The sequence below is a fragment of the Phyllobates terribilis genome, unplaced genomic scaffold, assembly GCF_046119375.1.
Source record: "Phyllobates terribilis strain yellow unplaced genomic scaffold, ASM4611937v1 Scaffold_70__1_contigs__length_7381418, whole genome shotgun sequence".
In the NCBI taxonomy this organism is placed as follows: Eukaryota; Metazoa; Chordata; class Amphibia; order Anura; family Dendrobatidae; genus Phyllobates; species Phyllobates terribilis.
The window spans coordinates 2344860-2365834 of record NW_027362830.1 but is presented as its reverse complement, the minus strand read 5'-3'; the positions used below and the strand labels follow the sequence as shown (position 1 = coordinate 2365834).

Below are 20975 nucleotides of genomic sequence, written 5' to 3'. Positions count from 1 at the left end.
ATTTAATGTTCATTCAAAAAGGTGATTACAAAAAAATAGAAAGAAAATAATAGTTCATAGCACACAACAAAAGAAGTATCAGGTTAATAGAGACAATTATAAGTTCTTACGTATCCAGTTTTGGCAGTATGTGATGGTCCGTGGTGGAGACCTCAAGGTATGAGAATCTACCCACCATACTGATGCCTCTCCTTATATACCATCTTGCCTCATAGACATACATTGAAGATTATTTTTACAGTTACATAACCCAATATGGTGGTTTGCTGATATGGCAGTAACTTCTATACCTATAATAGAGTATGTATTTTCGACTGTGTACCATTACTTCATGTTGGCATATTTCAAACATATGGCTAAGGACTTTTCATCATTAGTTATCTCCAAATAACCCATGTTGACAACGAGTCCTATAGATTTGATGTACAGAACAGGTGCGCCTGCCAAGTTTCTCAGAATAACCTCTGTCACGCTCTGAAACTACCCAAAACTTCTGAGAGCTTATATGTAATATTTTTTATCATAAGAGATTAATATTTTACATCCATACATGTAGTATAATGCACAGCCCATAGTCCATACATGTAGTATAATGCACAGCCCATAGTCATACATGTAGTATAATGCAAAGCCCACACTCATACATGTAGTATAATGCACAGCCCATACTCATACATGTAGTATAATGCACAGCCCACACTCTTACATCTAGTATAATGCACAGCCCATAGTCATACATGTAGTATAATGCACAGCCCATAGTCATCTATGTAGTATAATGCACAGCCCATAGTCATCCATGTAGTATAATGCACAGCCCATAGTCATCCATGTAGTATAATGCACAGCCCATACTCATACATGTAGTATAATGCACAGCCCATACTCATCCATGTAGTATAATGCACAGCCCATACTCATACATGTAGTATAATGCACAGCCCATGGTCCATACATGTAGTATAATGCACAGCCCATACTCATACATGTAGTATAATGCACAGCCCATAGTCACCCATGTAGTATAATGCACAGCCCATACTCATCCATGTAGTATAATGCACAGCCCATACTCATACATGTAGTATAATGCACAGCCCATACTCATACATGTAGTATAATGCACAGCCCATACTCATACATGTAGTATAATGCACAGCCCATACTCATACATGTAGTATAATGCACAGCCCATAGTCACCCATGTAGTATAATGCACAGCCCACACTCTTACATGTAGTGTAATGCACAGCCCATAGTCCATACATGTAGTATAATGCACAGCCCATAGTCATCCATGTAGTATAATGTACAGCCCATACTCATCCATGTAGTATAATGCACAGCCCATACTCATACATGTAGTATAATGCACAGCCCATACTCATACATGTAGTATAATGCACAGCCCATACTCATACATGTAGTATAATGCACAGCCCATACTCATACATGTAGTATAATGCACAGCCCATAGTCACCCATGTAGTATAATGCACAGCCCACACTCTTACATGTAGTGTAATGCACAGCCCATACTCATACATGTAGTATAATGCACAGCCCATAGTCATACATGTAGTATAATGCACAGCCCATACTCATACATGTAGTATAATGCACAGCCCACACTCTTACATGTAGTATAATGCACAGCCCACAGTCATCCATGTAGTATAATGCACAGCCCATGGTCCATACATGTAGTATAATGCACAGCCCACACTCTTACATGTAGTATAATGCACAGCCCACAGTATTACATGTAGTATAATGCACAGCCCATAGTCATCCATGTAGTATAATGCACAGCCCATGGTCCATACATGTAGTATAATGCACAGCCCACACTCTTACATGTAGTATAATGCACAGCCCACAGTATTACATGTAGTATAATGCACAGCCCATAGTCATCCATGTAGTATAATGCACAGCCCACACTCTTACATGTAGTATAATGCACAGCCCACAGTCATCCATGTAGTATAATGCACAGCCCATGGTCCATACATGTAGTATAATGCACAGCCCACACTCTTACATGTAGTATAATGCACAGCCCACAGTATTACATGTAGTATAATGCACAGCCCACAGTCATCCATGTAGTATAATGCACAGCCCATAGTCCATACATGTAGTATAATGCACAGCCCATACTCATCCATGTAGTATAATGCACAGCCCACACTCTTACATCTAGTATAATGCACAGCCCATAGTCATACATGTAGTATAATGCACAGCCCATACTCATACATGTAGTATAATGCACAGCCCACACTCTTACATGTAGTATAATGCACAGCCCACACTCATACATGTAGTATAATGCACAGCCCATGGTCCATACATGTAGTATAATGCACAGCCCACACTCTTACATGTAGTATAATGCACAGCCCACAGTCTTACATGTAGTATAATGCACAGCCCATACTCATACATGTAGTATAATGCACAGCCCACAGTCATCCATGTAGTATAATGCACAGCCCATACTCATACATGTAGTATAATGCACAGCCCACAGTCATCCATGTAGTATAATGCACAGCCCATACTCATACATGTAGTATAATGCACAGCCCATACTCATACATGTAGTATAATGCACAGCCCATACTCATACATGTAGTATAATACACAGCCCATACTCATACATGTAGTATAATGCACAGCCCACACTCATACATGTAGTATAATGCACAGCCCATACTCTTACATGTAGTATAATGCACAGCCCACACTCATACATGTAGTATAATGCACAGCCCATACTCATACATGTAGTATAATGCACAGCCTATAGTCATCCATGTAGTATAATGCACAGTCCATAGTCCATACATGTAGTATAATGCACAGCCCACACTCTTACATGTAGTATAATGCACAGCCCATAGTCCATACATGTAGTATAATGCACAGCCCATAGTCCATACATGTAGTATAATGCACATCCCATAGTCATACATGTAGTATAATACACAGCCCACACTCTTACATGTAGTATAATGCACAGCCCATAGTCATCCATGTAGTATAATGCACAGCCCATACTCTTACATGTAGTATAATGCACAGCCCACACTCTTACATGTAGTATAATGCACAGCCCATAGTCATCCATGTAGTATAATGCACAGCCCATACTCTTACATGTAGTATAATGCACAGCCCATAGTCATCCATGTAGTATAATGCACAGCCCATACTCATACATGTAGTATAATGCACAGCCCATACTCTTACATGTAGTATAATGCACAGCCCATACTCATACATGTAGTATAATGCACAGCCCACACTCTTACATGTAGTATAATGCACAGCCCATACTCATACATGTAGTATAATGCACAGCCCACACTCTTACATGTAGTATAATGCACAGCCCATACTCATACATGTAGTATAATACACAGCCCACACTCTTACATGTAGTATAATGCACAGCCCATAGTCATCCATGTAGTATAATGCACATCCCACACTCTTACATGTAGTATAATGCACAGCCCATACTCATACATGTAGTATAATACACAGCCCACACTCTTACATGTAGTATAATGCACAGCCCATAGTCATCCATGTAGTATAATGCACATCCCACACTCTTACATGTAGTATAATGCACAGCCCATACTCATACATGTAGTATAATGCACAGCCCACACTCTTACATGTAGTATAATGCACATCCCATAGTCATACATGTAGTATAATGCACAGCCCACACTCTTACATGTAGTATAATGCACAGCCCATACTCATACATGTAGTATAATACACAGCCCACACTCTTACATGTAGTATAATGCACAGCCCATAGTCATCCATGTAGTATAATGCACATCCCACACTCTTACATGTAGTATAATGCACAGCCCATACTCATACATGTAGTATAATACACAGCCCACACTCTTACATGTAGTATAATGCACAGCCCATAGTCATCCATGTAGTATAATGCACATCCCACACTCTTACATGTAGTATAATGCACAGCCCATACTCATACATGTAGTATAATGCACAGCCCACACTCTTACATGTAGTATAATGCACATCCCATAGTCATACATGTAGTATAATGCACAGCCCACACTCTTACATATAGTATAATGCACAGCCCATAGTCCATACATGTAGTATAATGCACAGCCCATAGTCAGTACATGTAGTATAATGCACAGCCCATAGTCATACATGTAGTATAATGCACAGCCCATACTCATACATGTAGTATTATGGCCAAGGGCACCGTGTACTTGCTGATTTAAAGAAACCAGAACATTATACTCGCCTTCTCTCTGCTCCCTCGCCGCTCGGTGTCTTTTTTCTGGAGCTGCCGCTGACTTCAGCTACAAGTGACAGGAGAGCATGATGTTACTTCCATGCGCCCCCTAATGGCGTACATGCCGATGTCAGCTGCTGGCCTCTGATTGGTCAGCAGCGTGTATTGTGGCTCTTCAGCTGAATGTCAGTCCGAGAACACATCCAGCTGAAGTAGGGGTCGGTCGCAGGAGCCACTGCGGTCATTAAGCCTCTCAATATAATGCTCTCATAGTACCTCTATTTCCCCACACCGTATAATGTTCCCACAGTACCGCCATCCCCCCACATACAGTATAATGTTCTCACAGTACCGCCATCCCCCCCACATACAGTATAATGTTCTCACAGTACCGCCATCCCCCCACATACAGTATAATGTTCCCACAGTACTGCCATCTTCCCACATACAGTATAATGTTCTCATAGTACCTCTATTTCCCCACACCGTATAATGTTCTCACAGTACCGCCATCCCCCCACATACAGTATAATGTTCTCATAGTACCACCATCCCCCCACATACAGTATAATGTTCTCACAGTACCGCCATCCGCCCACATACAGTATAATGTTCACACAGTCCCGCCATCTTCCCACATACAGTATAATGTTCTCACAGTACCGCCATCCCCCCACATACAGTATAATGTTCCCACAGTACCGCCATCTTCCCACATACAGTATAATGTTCCCACAGTACCGCCATCTTCCCACATACAGTATAATGTTCTCACAATACCGCCATCCCCCCACATACAGTATAATGTTCCCACAGTACCGCCATCCCCCCCACATACAGTATAATGTTCCCACATTACCACCATCCCCCCCACATACAGTATAATGTTCCCACAGTACCGCCATCCCCCCCACATACAGTATAATGTTCCCACATTACCACCATCCCCCCCACATACAGTATAATGTTCTCATAGTACCGCCATCTTCCCACATACAGTGTAATGTTCCCACAGTTCTGCAATCTTCCCACATACAGTATAATGTTCCCACATTACCACCATTCCCCCCACATACAGTATAATGTTCCCACATTACCACCATCCCCCCCACATACAGTACAATGTTCCCACATTACCACCATCCCTCCCACATACAGTACAATGTTCCCACATTACCACCATCCCCCCACATACAGTTCAATGTTCCCACATTACCACCATCCCCCCCCACATACAGTATAATGTTCTCACAGTACCGCCATCCCCCCACATACAGTATAATGTTCTCATAGTAGCGCCATCTTCCCACATAAAGTGTAATGTTCCCACAGTTGCGCAATCTTCCCACATACAGTATAATGTTCCCACATTACCACCATCCCCCTCACATACAGTATAATGTTCACATAGTACCTCCATCTTCCCACATACAGTATAATGTTCCCACATTACAACCATTCCCCCCACATACAGTATAATGTTCTCACAGTGCCACCATCTTCCCACATACAGTATAATGTTCCCACATTACCACCATGCCTCCCACATACAGTACAATGTTCCCACACTACCACCATCCCCCCACATACAGTATAATGTTCACATAGTACCTCCATCTTCCCACATACAGTATAATGTTCACACATTACAACCATTCCCCCCACATACAGTATAATGTTCCCACAGTGCCACCATCTTCCCACATACAGTATAATGTTCCCACATTACCACCATCCCTCCCACATACAGTACAATGTTCCCACACTACCACCATCCCCCCACATACAGTATAATGTTCCCACATTACCACCCCCCCCACATACAGTATATTGTTCCCACATACAGTATAATGTTCCCACATTACAACCATCCCCCCCACATACAGTATAACGTTCCCACAGTACCGCCATCCCCCCACATACAGTATAACACTTGCTTTTCTTTTTTTGGTGTTTTTCATGTAATATATGGAAGCCTACAGGAAAATGCTAAAAGAAACATAATATCCAGGAAAAACCACTGTACATGGAGACATTAGCATCAAATAACTGTCTTGTTCTTACAAACACGCTCTTATAAATGAGATCTAACGTGATAAAAGATTACAACCTGGGAAAGACGGGAAACATTCATACAGACAGTCGGTGATGATGTAGTCAGTGACGGACTCTGGCCATATCTGTTTCTAGAGCCGTATTAGAAGATGAAGATGTCGTCCTCATCATGAAGTTGTTATTTCTCATGCCATGTGTAATGTATATGAGGAGAATTAGCGTTATGGAAGATGAGTCTATAAGAAACGTATTCAGCTGCCGACTCCGAGGAAGAAACTGCTTGTTGTCTGTGGCCTAAAATATATAGATTTTATTAGTACGTCAGGGACAAAAGCAGAATGTTGTAAAATAATAAAAATACCATTGCTGCTTGAGTTTCTGGGTGATTCTTACTGAAGCAGTGGCCAACTTAGCCAGTGATTGGAAGTATGGAGGAGATGTCTAAGTCAGCAATTCAACTTATGTTCCAGTCCATAAAAACTAGAGAACACAACATCTACACATTCTATCTCCTGATATATTTCCCTTATTGTCTCCAGTAATTGTATTATTACACAGGATTCTTTATGATGTTACATCGGCTCATCTTCTTCTTATTCAGGTTTCTACAATATCAGATCCTCTCAGTGAAGATCTTCTATAGAAGAGAATTTTTCTGAATCACCTATCAAGGATGGACATGGACAGAGACAAGATGGCGGATAGGATATTACACCTCACCCTAGAGATCCTCTTCCGGCTTACTGGAGAGGTGAGAGATTCTGATGACGTCACATTACATCATTCTTATCTATGGGAATAACAGATGGACAGAACTGGAGAGGTGAGGACTCTGGAAATGTCTGTAGTGAGATTTATTAATGTGTCTCTCCATAACCAGGATTACACAGTAGTGAAGAAGACCTCTAGTGAGCGCTGTCAGGACCCTGTGTCTGAGGGATGGGGAAGACCCCTGAGCCCAATCACAGGGCCTCCGTCTCACCCCTTCATACACGAGGACATCAATGACCAGAAGATCCTAGAACTCACCTACAAGATGATTGAGCTGCTGACTGGAGAGGTGACGCTGCTGGGAATGCTGGGACATTATACAGTAACGCTATGGAGGGATGGGGGGGTGACGGTATCATTGTATGTGTCAGGTTCCTATAAAGTGTCAGGATGTCGCCATCTATTTCTCCATGGAGGAGTGGGAGTATTCAGAAGGAAACAAAGATCTGTACAAGAACATCATGATGGAGGTTCCCCAGCCCCTCACATCACCAGGTAATAGACAGGACTAAATACACACGGCCTATAATTATCTGTATGGAAAGAATGAATTCAGTCCTGTATGTGTTTCCTCCAGATCTATCCAGTAAGAGGACAACACCAGAGAGATGTCCCCGTCCTCTTCTTCCTCAGGACTGTAAACAAGAAGATCCCAATGTTCCTCAGGATCATCAGGTAGATGGAGAGAAGGTGTCATGAGATCTCCCCTATGATGTGTAGACGGCTGTGAAGGTCTTGTGCTCAGTCTTATTTTATCCACCAGTATTATATGTTTTCTACTTGTGTAATGAGAACGGTGGAGATGGCAGGATTAGAGCTGATCATAGATGGGACTTCTCCATCTGTCTGTGACTTTTATATTATTTGTTTCAGGGTGAAGATCTGACCCATATTAATACTAGAGAGACATATGTGAGGGGTGATGAGCGGTGTAAGGAGGAGATTCCTACATATGACTACCCAGGTGAGTAGTGACCACTAAATGCAGAGAAGTCACAGATTCTTCTCAGACACCGGCTGTGGCTGCTTTATCAGTCATGTAGTCCGGCCGTATCACAAGCGTGTGATCACCATTTTCCCTCTAGACCACAACATTCTCCTCCATCTGAAAATGTTCACATTACTTTGTGTAATTGTAAAAGCCTTTTTCTATAGATCTTACAACCTGGAGGATCCACCTACCCCCTGGGATTAGTAGACGCTGACCGTTAGCTGCCCAGATCTGTAAACTACAAAGCCAAATGACAGCGTACGTAGAAAGTGCTGACAAGTGAGAAAATCACTTGAAGAAAAATATTCTGATGGGCCTGTAAGAGAAAGCGGAGGGTGATGATGCTGTTGGCTTCCTAGATCCCTGATATCTTATTGGATGAATCTACCTTCTCTCCCTTCTGTGCGGCTGAATGTGCTCGTATGGTCCCTACAAGACCAGGTCCAGTCTTTCGGGCCAATGTTTGCTTTTTTGATCGATAACATTAAATGTGCAGTGAGGGACAAGTGTGAATTTCTGTACAATAACAACGGAGTTTCCCTTTATCCTGACTTTTCAAACTATCTTCAAACAGGATCTTGATAAACTACATAAATAACATTACACCTGTGCCATGATATGTCTCTAAGCTGTGCGTGGCTGATGGCTGTAATATACATCTATTCACGCCGGCAGGAGATGTGGTGGCATGGCTCGAGCCCTGGTTTCATGGATTCACTCCACGTCATAAATTCCATTATGTTTTCAATCCTAAAGAATTCAGATTCCTGCACAATCTCTCCTGAAATGGGGGCACTAATACTTTCTCTACTCTTCTGGTCAGGACTCATCATACCTCCAATGGTCCACCATAAATGAGTGCAACTCCGGTTTAGTGTTGGAGCTCTCCCTTATATATACGTTGTTGTTGGGGATGTAACATATCTTTTATTCTGTCTTTTTTACAGGTTCATTCTCTATGATAGTTTGATTGTGGTGGGATCGGCCTGACTCACTTATGTGTCTCTGTAACTCCATGATGGTCTTTAAAAGAAGGTCTCCATTACGTCTTCCCAATACCGAGGTCTAAGTTTAAGACCCCTCATCTCTGCACTATTATAAAAAGTTCTCTTTCCATGTCTAATATTTCTTCTTGAATTTATCTGACAGGAAATATTGTCCCTTACGATAGTTTAGATGATGAAGAGCCACCGAGCCCCAGACTCTAATTACCCCAGAGAGGTTTCACCACTAGTTACTCACTATTTACTGAGAAGACTGTTCAGTTCGATCATTTCAGTAGATGTGTTATTGTCTATACTCACAGTTTTTGACTTCAGTAATCCTCTGATTTAACCCCTTCCTGCAGACAGTTTTTTGTTCCTAATCAGGTTCCATTTTTCAAATCTGACGTGTGTCACTTTATGTGGTGATAACTGTGAGATTCTTCACAAATGATAATAGGAAACAAATGGACCTTACAAATTATTTCCAACTACTCTTGAATGTGACAATCCCCTATATACGGTTGTACACTACTGTCTGGGCACATGGCAGGGTAAGAAGGGAAGAAGCGACATTTAGCTATTTGAATGCAGATCTTGCAGATCCCAGAGGAGATGGGACACAACATTTGTAGAAACCTTAATATGACAAAATGGCAGAAAACCAGAGCAATAGAAATCCCCATAAAGTGACTGCATTTTGGAAATTATAACCCTCAGTGAATTAATCTATAGGAGTAGTGACTATTTTGACTCCACGGCCACTTTCTGGACATTAGCTCGCAGTCGATGTTGGAGAGTAAAAATCGCCCATTGGCCATTTTATTCCCCAACACATAGTGCCCAGATTGTGCTCCAGGAGACGCACACCGTAAATGAAGAGGGTTCTTCTCACTATAGTAATGCCAAATACATGGATGATAAATGTGGTTTGGACGCACTGCAAGGCTCAGAAGAGAGGGGGAGATCTGACTTTGGGAGAGCGGATATTGCTGGATTGTTTTTTATTGGTATCATTTTCATCTACATAACATTGTTTGGTGGCTTCTTATTCCATATTTTGGAGGCAGAATGAACAATCAGTTGAACACCACGATCCAATGGTTCATCCTATGAAGTTTTCTATTAGACTGTGAATTGTCATTCACTGTCATTCTGTCAATAAGTTGTCATTTCTACAGACATTTTAAGTAGAAATGTTCAAAAATATAAATTTCAAGGTTGTTTTATTCAAAATTAATAATTGTTTTTTTTCTTGGCAGATGACTGTACCTGGAGATCAGAGGGACAGGAGATGTTTATATCAGATGATCTTGAGATCCCACGGGATACAATTGAAGTGAATGCCATTACTCCAGATTTACCATCATCCCTTCACATCAGAGATCTGTCATCTGATCCTATGAAACAGGTCCTGTCTTCTGATTCATTACCGACTACTAAGGAAAGTCAAAATAAAAAAATAAGGATTGAAAAACGAACTGCTCCTAAAGCAAAGAAGACATTTTCACTTTCAGAAAATGGAAATAGTTTGACCCTCGAAAAGTCTATAAGTCAAAAAATACACACGGTGTACAATAGATTTTCTTGTTGCAAATGTGGGAGATGTTTTAACCGTAAATCAGTTTTGGTTATTCACCAGAGAACCCACACCGGGGAGAAGCCTTTTTCATGTTCAGAATGTGGGAAGTGTTTTAACCGGAAATCTGAACTTGTTAGACATCAGATAATTCACACAGGGGAGAAGCCTTTTTCCTGTTCAGAATGTGGGAAATGTTTTAACCAGAAATCATATTTTGTTATTCACCAGAGATCTCACACAGGGGAGAAGCCTTTTTCATGTTCAGAATGTGGGAAATGTTTTAACCAGAAATCAACTTTAGTTAAGCACCAGAGAACTCACACAGGGGAGAAGCCTTTTTCATGTTCAGAATGTGAGAAATGTTTTTATCATAAATCAGCTTTGGTTAAGCACCAGAGAACCCACACAGGGGAGAAGCCTTTTTCATGTTCAGAATGTGGGAAATGTTTTAACCAGAAATTCGATCTTGTTAGACATCAGATAATTCACACAGGGGAGAAGAAGCCTTTTTCATGTTCAGAATGTGGGAAATGTTTTTACCATAAATCAGTTTTGGTTAAGCACCAGATAACTCACACAGGGGAGAAGCCTTTTTCATGTTCAGAATGTGGGAAATGTTTTTACAAAAAATCCGCTTTGGTTAAGCACCAGAGAACTCACACAGGGGAGAAGCCTTTTTCCTGTTCTGAATGTGAGAAATGTTTTAACCAGAAATCAGATCTTGTTAGACACCAGAGAACTCACACAGGGGAGAAGCCATTTTCATGTTTAGAATGTGGGAAATGTTTTAACCTTAAATCAATTTTAATTAGGCATCAGAGAACCCACACAGGGTAGAAGCCTTTTTCCTATTCTTTTTTTTTTATCCAATAAATTTTTGAGTTTTTTTCATTAGTTTTTTTTTTTACAAAACAAGAAACCAGTACATACAATAATAAAATAACATACATGCATCTCTCCGATATATCCTTTCAGCTTGCCCATTACCGTCTGATAGCTTGCAGTTACTATATCTTACAATTAACATTCCACAGTCTTGAAATCTCTTATATAAGCATAATATTGTAATAAACATTATAATCCTATACACATATAGGTGTGCTATATTACCCAGACCACATGTTAAGGAATTCCAATACACAATGAAACATTAGACCTCGTCAATGCCTCCCTTCCTCCATAAGTCAAACTGTCTCTCCATCAATAACCCCCTTGATGGTATTCCAGGTGTATCCAACCATAAGTCTCATATTTTCTCAAATTTATTCATTGAGTTTCGTTTTTTATATACCCCTTTTTCTAATCTGATAATATTATTTATCCTATATTTGAGTTCACTAATTTCTGGGGGTGAGGGGTTAATCCATTTGGATGCAATATGTTTCCTAGTTTGAAGTAAAATACGTGAAATCCCTATTGAAATTGGGTCAAATTCCATATAATCCTCTAATATACCTAATAGGCATTTTTTGGGTCTGGTTGAATATCTATTTTATATTCCCTCTTTATAATAGACAGAACTCCTTTCCAGCATTTACCTGACTCCCGGCATTCCCATAGCGTATGTAATAGGCCCGCATCATCCATTTTACATCGTGGACATTCAGCATCAGTCCGGTATCCTATGTTACATAGGAATCTTAGTATTTCCCTTCTCTAATACCAACTTAACAAAAGTATTATGTTTTACCCAAAAGGGAGTCCATTTTGATTGTGCATTAAATGAATGCCGAAATCTGTAAATATCTATAGAATTGTGTCAACCCAAATCCCCCCTTTAATTGATCAAAGCACTTAAGTATCCCTTCAGACAATAGGTTTTATATCGTATATACCGTATTTTTCTGACTATAAGATGCTGTAAAATAATACTCTTCTCTGTATTATTTTTTCTACTGAGGACTTCTCAAAGTATCAATATCACGATATTCTTATAAAAAAATGTATCTATTTATTCTTGGATTGTCCATTAAAAAGAATCAGATTGCAGCAGGTACATATAATAATTAGTTATAAAGTAATTGTCCATTTGTCCATAATTAGCTTAATTGTTGAGATTCACCCATCTTTCCTTGGATCCTGGCTGGTAAATCATGTCTTTGTCCAGCACGTGTCCAGGCCTACATGTCATCTGCTTCTCAGCATAAAGATTCTTCTTGTGGGGTGGGAAGAGCAAGAGAGCCCCCCCTTTCTGTACCATGGGCTTTTATAGCCAGTCGTATGGACACCTGTTCTACATATGGTAGTGAACCAAAAATACACACACAAATAGCGCATGTCAACTAGACACGATGGCTGATGCAATCCTTGTATAGAACTCAAATTTAAGAAAAATGATTATCGATTATTAATTAACATTCCAAATGAATTTCCATAATTAACCATTTAACATTTCCCCCTTTTTTGAGAATAAAAGGATTTAAACTGAAAATTCTCAAAAGAAGATACATTCATCAATCATTTTTTCCTTTCCTTCTTCCTTGGCAATATCATTAAATTTCCATAATAATAATAATAATAATAATAATATCAATAATAGTATCGGATTATTGTTATATAATGATGTGAATTCATGTTATGGTAAGCCGTGACTAATATTCATTTAATATGTATAATTATACTTCCCTATATCTAAATTGAAGCAATCGCGGGTTCAATCGTCATCGTCTGATGTCATCGGGTCGTCGTCTCGTCTTCTTCTTGGTTCTTTTATAACACAGTCTTTAGATGAAAACTCCTTTGAAATAAATGACAGCGTGTAGATATTGTACAGCCCATAATTGTATTCATCATTGTGCAGTCCATAAACTGTATTCTTTATTAGAAAGATCATGTGTGTCAACTGATAAGAAAACAAAGTCCATGGATGAAATGTAGCTTTAATATCTGTGCGATGTCACCTGGACTTACGTTGGATCGTCTTTGGAATCTTCCGTGTCGTCCGCACTGGTCTCGTGTCACTTTTGGAACAGATGTGACGTCTTTGGTCAGTAAAGCAAGGGTTAACTTGACACTTCCCTGCTTTATATAGCCCCATAACCAGTACTCAGTCCTTTATATACAGGACACATATGCCAGGTATTACCTGTTCACCAGCTTTCATTGAAGCGTTGCAGGTGATAAGAAACCACTGGAACGTGATGAAACTTGAACACAACCCAGTTCATATAGGATCATCGTCCTCTGCCGTCCTGGTGATCAGTGGTGTGAATTGTATTGTATGTAATGGACACAGTCTATTATAACACTCAGCATTCACACCTGTTACCTTCTGAGACCTCCGGATATCGGTCGCTTCTTCTTGTAACTTTTGAGAGTCTCTTTGATTTATAAATATGAAAAGTCTTTATTAAGATAGAATTCATAGTTGCGATGTCTTGATTGAAGTCTTCATTCCCTAATCTGGTACCAAATCTGGCAGTTTTTCCTAACCTATAATATCACAGCGTACCATAGCAATCAATAATATCCATCTAATTATTATCAAAACGTTAAAATAAATTATGTTTGGAATAATAAACAATAATAGATAATAATTCAATGAAGTTCTCCATGTGATAAAACATTTTTATGTCATAGGTGTAATTACCTTTTCCAACCCATAGGTGTCAGTGTGTTTTGAAACAACAAGTGTTTATATCTTTATTAAACCAATAATATCAAAGAATGTATACTCCTGAACTAAAATGAATAAATATATGAATGTATGAATGAATGAATGAATGAATTGTTGTGTTTACTCAGAAAATTGAAACATTTTTCTTATATTAATTCATATCATCATTATATTTAATGAAGCAATATTCTTGTACTTGACATTACCCCATTAAATATTAATGTGTTTTCTCAATTAAAATATTGAACTGAATTAAAATCAAAAATTGAGAATTAAAAATGAAAAATGGAAAAATAAGAAAATAAGTAAGAATAAAATTTTAAAAATGAAAAATAAAATTAAGAGTAAAAATAAGAATAAAAATAAGGCCTTTAAATTTTAATGACAAATGCAGAGTAATTATATTCTCCATAAAAATACCCTTATATCTCCATTATCTGGATGATTTCATATTTGTCATAACCTTGTATCACCAAAAAATTATTAAACTATGCAACTTTGCATGTAACACCCTTCTTAATTATATCATTGTACCTTATTATTGTTTCTTCTTTATTAAAATGTGTAAAAAATAAGTATTGATCAAAAGTGATTATGTAATCAGGATCAAAAACACATTTTCCCCCTTAATACCAAAAAATATTATTTTATAAAATAATTTATGTATATATCAGAACCAAATTAAAAATAGTTATTCTTCTATAAATATTTTGCATACATTTCATATCGATGAGTAGCATAGATTTGTCTAAAGAGAGGTGTGTACCTATTTAGGTAACCATTAAAAATAATATCATAGTTATTCAAGAATATTATCATGTGGAAAAATTATTCTAAATATAAATTTGCTTTGTAAACCATTTTGATGTGTGGTTGCCCTTATCCACTGTTAGTTAAATCAAGAAATAATAATTATTAAAGAAATATAGAAGTATATATATATATGTGGATAATACCTAATTATGTATTATAATTTTTCTCAGAATTAAATATATTTTTGTACCTTCACATAAAGAAACATTTTTTTTTTCCAAACATACGAACATACGAGGCCTCTGTCACATCAATCACACTTAGCAGCTGCTGATTTACTCATCTGTCACATTCACAGATCTGTTCAACTCAAACATTCCACATATGAAGTTTTAGATATATATATATATATAACCCAAAATTGTTGTATCCCAATTTATTAATGCGCATTTCCATATCAATTAAATATCTTAATATTCTTTGAATATTCCCCAAATACATATTATATAATATGAGAGTAAGTATTTGAAATTTCAGATACTTGAAAAAAAACCTCTTGTTATAGATTCTTTTTTTTACTGGCTGCCCGGTCTTAAGTTACATCAGCTGGAAATAGAATGAATGGGATCTATACTATTAGCTCAAAGTTCAAAGGCCGCAGCTGTCACACGTCATGCTGTAAAGCTACGCCAATCAGCACGAACACTTCATGCACAGAAAATATTAGCAACACTAAAGAATTAATAAGTATTACATATATTATAGTCCAACTAGTTATATTGTTAATTTTTTAAAATGTAACATATAAATCATGCAATTTTTCCACTTCCTGTGTGAATAAAGAAATAAATCCATTTTAGAGTTGTTTGATCAAATCCTGCTTTGGAATGAAACCTCTAAGGAAATATAAGAAAATAAAATTAAATATCAAATTCATACAGAAACAGAATTATTTAAATATCTTATACATATATTGGTTGGTTCTAATGCAATTTAAAATATTGTTACTTAAATTTATATATGAAGTTCTAATTTATTAATTAATATATATATTTTATAAACATATATATAAATACAATTATACACAATCTCTACTTAGACAAGTGTATATATATATATACATACATGAACTACTAGAAACTATGTAACTACAATTTTACTGCATAAGATTATAAATAAATATTGAGACATTGTATAACATTTTGATACAACATCATAATTACAGTTTTTCCTTAGCCACTCCCTAAACCAAATCTTCTGTCTCTCTCAAATATCTCCAGGAACGCCCTATTTAGGAAAGACATTTTTCTATCCTTCAAAACCTCAGAGAACTGTCTGTTCTTCTGTCCACATTCCATGACGTCACTGTGAGCTGGTCGTCTCACTTGTCTCTGTTCATCAGTTTCGCCCATTTTCCTTTTTAGAGAGTCACAGTTCTGACTGAGAATTAACTCATTCTGTGAAGAGATTGATTTTTCAATCATTTTATATGGCTTATAACAGATATGAAATCTCCTGCGTATTTGATAGAGTTCACTATGGGGATGACTTAGTCTAGGAGAGTTTGATATTGGCTTTTGGTAAGATTTTACCTTTCCTGGTTTTATAAAATTAACTTGATTTCTTTTCTTTTCACGATTCTCATGTTTTCTAACAGAATCCAGCAACTGCGCACATTTGAATAGGGATTCTTTTTGTGACGCTATAACTCTAGATACTGGATCTAGGAATTTGAATTTTTGTACAAAAGTTTTTATCATATGTTGTACTTTTCCATTTTTGATAAGAGCTTTGTACAACCGTTCAAATATGGACATGAATGTATATGTACATTCCTTCCTACCAATCCTTAGTTTCTGCAGATCTTCTATGTTGGGAAAATCCTTTGTGACACAATAAATCAAATATCTTAATCTGTCCGAATCATTTTCCCATCCATTAGGAGAGTCATTTTCACAGGGCATTAAATGTAAACGTCTGGACAATGTCACAGGAATCCATATTTTAAATAATTGATTCCTCTCCTCATTGGCTAAATCAAACTTATCAGAGAAGCTCTCAAATATCTCTGAATTTCTACAGGCATGGATTTTGACATCATATTTTGGCATGATTTTGTATAGTTTCAGCAAATTTTTCCTCATTTTAATTTGGAGTTGAGCCTGGGTAATTCCAGAATTCTCTGATATTTTTAGTGGCTCTTGTACGTCCGTTCCTCCTACGTCACTCACGTCTCCTCCCACATCACCTAGTATGTCAGTTTCTCGTATGTCAGTCATGTCTCCTCCCATGTCAGGTTTCTGTATGTCCGTCTCTTGGTCAGACCCAAGGTCACCTTCAGTTACAGACACGTGTCTTACTTCTTGTTCATTTTCCACATTACAGTCAGAATCATTGTCACTATCTGTCACTATTTCTACACAATTTTCCTGCTTAGAACTTTCAAGTACAAAATTATGAAATACTTGTACAAGATGTAGAATATTCCGCAATTTGTGTTTCTCTCTATTTACCAATTTAGAAGTTAACTGTAAATTCTGCAATTCACATTCTTTGTATAAACTGAGCCACAAAACGTCTATGTCATTTCCTACATTAATTTGAAAATTAATATTACTTTGTTTAGCAAAAGAAGAAATTATATCCATATTTTGCTTACCTTAAGATTCCTTAGCTTTCCTTTATCAGCACGTCCTGTCTTCAGTTCGTCTGATTCATTTCCTGTGTGATTCTGTTCCTTGTTAGAACCTCTGCTTCCTGTCAGTCCTCAGTCTGTAGATTCTTTCTGCTTCTCCTGACAAATTAGTGAATTTACTGACACGTGAACAACAGCTGTTCAGCTCGTCAGGACTTCCCCCCTTGTTCACGGGAAGAAATTCACTTACTTAATTTAAAAAAAAACGAAAAAACAGGGCTGGCTGGCTCACCATTGTAAAATAATACTCTTCTCTGTATTATTTTTTCTACTGAGGACTTCTCAAAGTATCAATATCACGATATTCTTATAAAAAATGTATCTATTTATTATTGGATTGTCCATTAAAAAGAATCAGATTGCAGCAGGTACATATAATAATTAGTTATAAAGTAATTGTCCATTTGTCCATAATTAGCTTAATTGTTGAGATTCACCCATCTTTCCTTGGATCCTGGCTGGTAAATCATGTCTTTGTCCAGCACGTGTCCAGGCCTACATGTCATCTGCTTCTCAGCATAAAGATTCTTCTTGTGGGGTGGGAAGAGCAAGAGAGCCCCCCCTTTCTGTACCATGGGCTTTTATAGCCAGTCGTATGGACACCTGTTCTACATATGGTAGTGAACCAAAAATACACACACAAATAGCGCATGTCAACTAGACACAATGGCTGATGCAATCCTTGTATAGAACTCAAATTTAAGAAAAATGATTATCGATTATTAATTAACATTCCAAATGAATTTCCATAATTAACCATTTAACATTTGCACTTTTTTTTTCCAAAATTTTGGAGGAAAGTAGGGGGTGCATCTTACAGTACGAATGTGGCATATAAATAATCCTCTGGCTGGTTGAGGAGCGAAGCACAGGAGGCAAGAGCCGCCTGCTGCAGCCTACACTGTGCTCCCTGCTAAAGAAAATGACTATCCACTGCTCCCCACGCCCATGGGAGTGAATATTCATGGTCTTTAATAGCAGGCACATGCGATCGCTCAGCAGCAGTATCCGCGCTGCGGCTACACTGTGTGCCGGCTATTAAGGAGAATGAAGTCACTGCTCCCCATGCACACAGTTCCGGTGTGGGGAGCAGTGACTATTCCCGCAGCTCATCTCACCTTGTGAGGGCGCATGGCAGTGAGATCAGCTGCTGGTAGACAGGATTGAGCGATGGAGCAGAGGGGAGGAAGGTGAGTAGAAGTGTTTTTTGTTTTCTTTTTGCAGCGTGATGGAGATAAGGGTTGCCATGCATACCAGGAAGAGGGACGAGGGGTGCCATGCATACCAGGAAGAGGGACAAGGGGAGCCATGCTTGCCAGGAAGAGAAATGAGGGGTGCCATGCATACCAAGAAGAGGGATGAGGGGGGCCATGCATACCAGGAAGAGGGATGAGGGGGGTCATGCATACCAGGAAGAGGGATGAGGGGGACCATATATACAAGGATAAGGATGAGGGGGGCCTTGCATTCCAGGATAGGGATGAGGGGTGCCATGCATACCAGGATAGCGATGAGGGGGCCATGCATACCAGGAAGGGGGATGAATGGTGCCATGCATACGAGGATAGGGATGAGGCATCCCATGCATACCAGGATAGGGATGAGGGGGCCATTCATACCAGGAAGGGGGATGAGGGGTGCCATGTATACCAGAATAGGGTTAAGGGGGGGCCATGCATACCAGTATAGTGATGAGGGGCGCCATGCATACTAGGATGGAGATGAGGGGTGACATCCATGCATAACAGGATGCACGGGTGCCATGCATACCAGGAAGAGGGATGAGAGGGGCCTTGCATACCAACAGGGATTCGGAGTGCCATGCATACCAGGATAAGGATGAGGGGTGCCATGCATACCAGGATAGGGATGAGGGGGCCATGCATACCAGAAGGGGGATGAGGGGTGCAATGCATACCAGGAAGGGGGATGAGTGGTGCCATGCATACCAGGAAGAGGGACTAGGGGTGCCATGCATACCAGGAAGAGGGACGAGGGGTGCCATGCATACCAGGAAGAGGGACGAGGGGTGCCATGCATACCAGGGGTGCCATGCATACCAGAAAGACGGACTAGGGGTGTCATGCTTACCAGGAAAAGGGATGAAGGGTGCCATGTATACCAGGATAAGGATGAGCGGTGCCATGCATACCAGGATAGGGATGAGGGGGCCATGCATACCAGAAGGGGGATGAGGGGTGCCATGCTTACCAGGAAGAGGGATGAGGGGTGCCATGCTTACCAGGAAGAGGGATGAGCGGGGCCATGCATACCAGGAAGAGGGATGAGAGGGGCCATGCATACAAGGATATGGATGAAGGGTGCCATGCATACCAGGATAGGGATGAGGGGTACCATGCATACCAGGATAGGGATGAGGGGGGCAATGCATACCAGGATGGGGATGAGGCGTGCCATGCATTCCAGGAAGAGGGATGCCATGCATACCAGGAAGAGGGATGCCATGCATACCAGGATAGGGATGATGGGGGCTATGCATACCAGGATAGGGATGAGGGGTGTCATGCATACGAGGATAGGGATGAGGGGGGGCATGCATGCCAGGATAGGGATGAGGCATGCCATGCATACCAGGATAGGGATGATGGGGGCCATGCATACCAGGATAGGGATGAGGGGTGCCATGCATACGAGGATAGGGATGAGGGGGGCCATGCATGCCAGGATAGGGATGAGGCATGCCATGCATACCAGGATAGGGATGAGGGGTGCCATGCATACGAGGATAGGGATATGGGGGGGCATGCATCCCAGGATAGGGTTGAGGGGTGCCATACATACCAGAAAGGGGGGTGAGCGGTGCCATGTATACCAGGAAGAGGGACGAGGGGTGCCATGCATACCAGGAAGAGGGACTAGGGGTGCCACGCTTACCAGGAAAAGGTATGAGGGGGGCCTTGCATACCAGGATAGGAATGAGGTGGGCCTTGCATACCAGGATAGGGATGATGGGTGCCATGCATACGAGGATAGGGATGAGGGGTGCCATGCATACGAGGATAGGGATGAGGGGGGCTATGCATGCCAGGATAGGGATGAGGGGGCCATGCATACCAGGATGAGGAGTGCCATGCATACCAGGAAGAGGGATGCCATTCATACTAGGATGGGGATGAGGGGTGCCATGTATACCAGTATGGAGGGGTGCCATACATACCAGGGTGAGGAATGTCATGCATACCAAGATGGAGGGTGTCAT

The 20975-nt window shown here is 39.8% G+C and overlaps 1 protein-coding gene across 1 annotated transcript; it reads left to right on the top strand.

Annotated features, from left to right (window-relative positions):
• Positions 1–133: 133 nt before the first annotated feature.
• LOC141194379 (uncharacterized) lies at positions 134–14288 on the top strand. The gene is made up of 3 exons (XM_073662285.1): positions 134–157; positions 8009–8099; positions 10372–14288. Exons 1-3 carry the CDS (start codon positions 134–136, stop codon positions 11526–11528), a joined length of 1272 nt encoding a protein of 423 aa, XP_073518386.1. The 3' UTR covers positions 11529–14288.
• The last annotated feature ends 6687 nt before the right edge of the window (positions 14289–20975 follow it).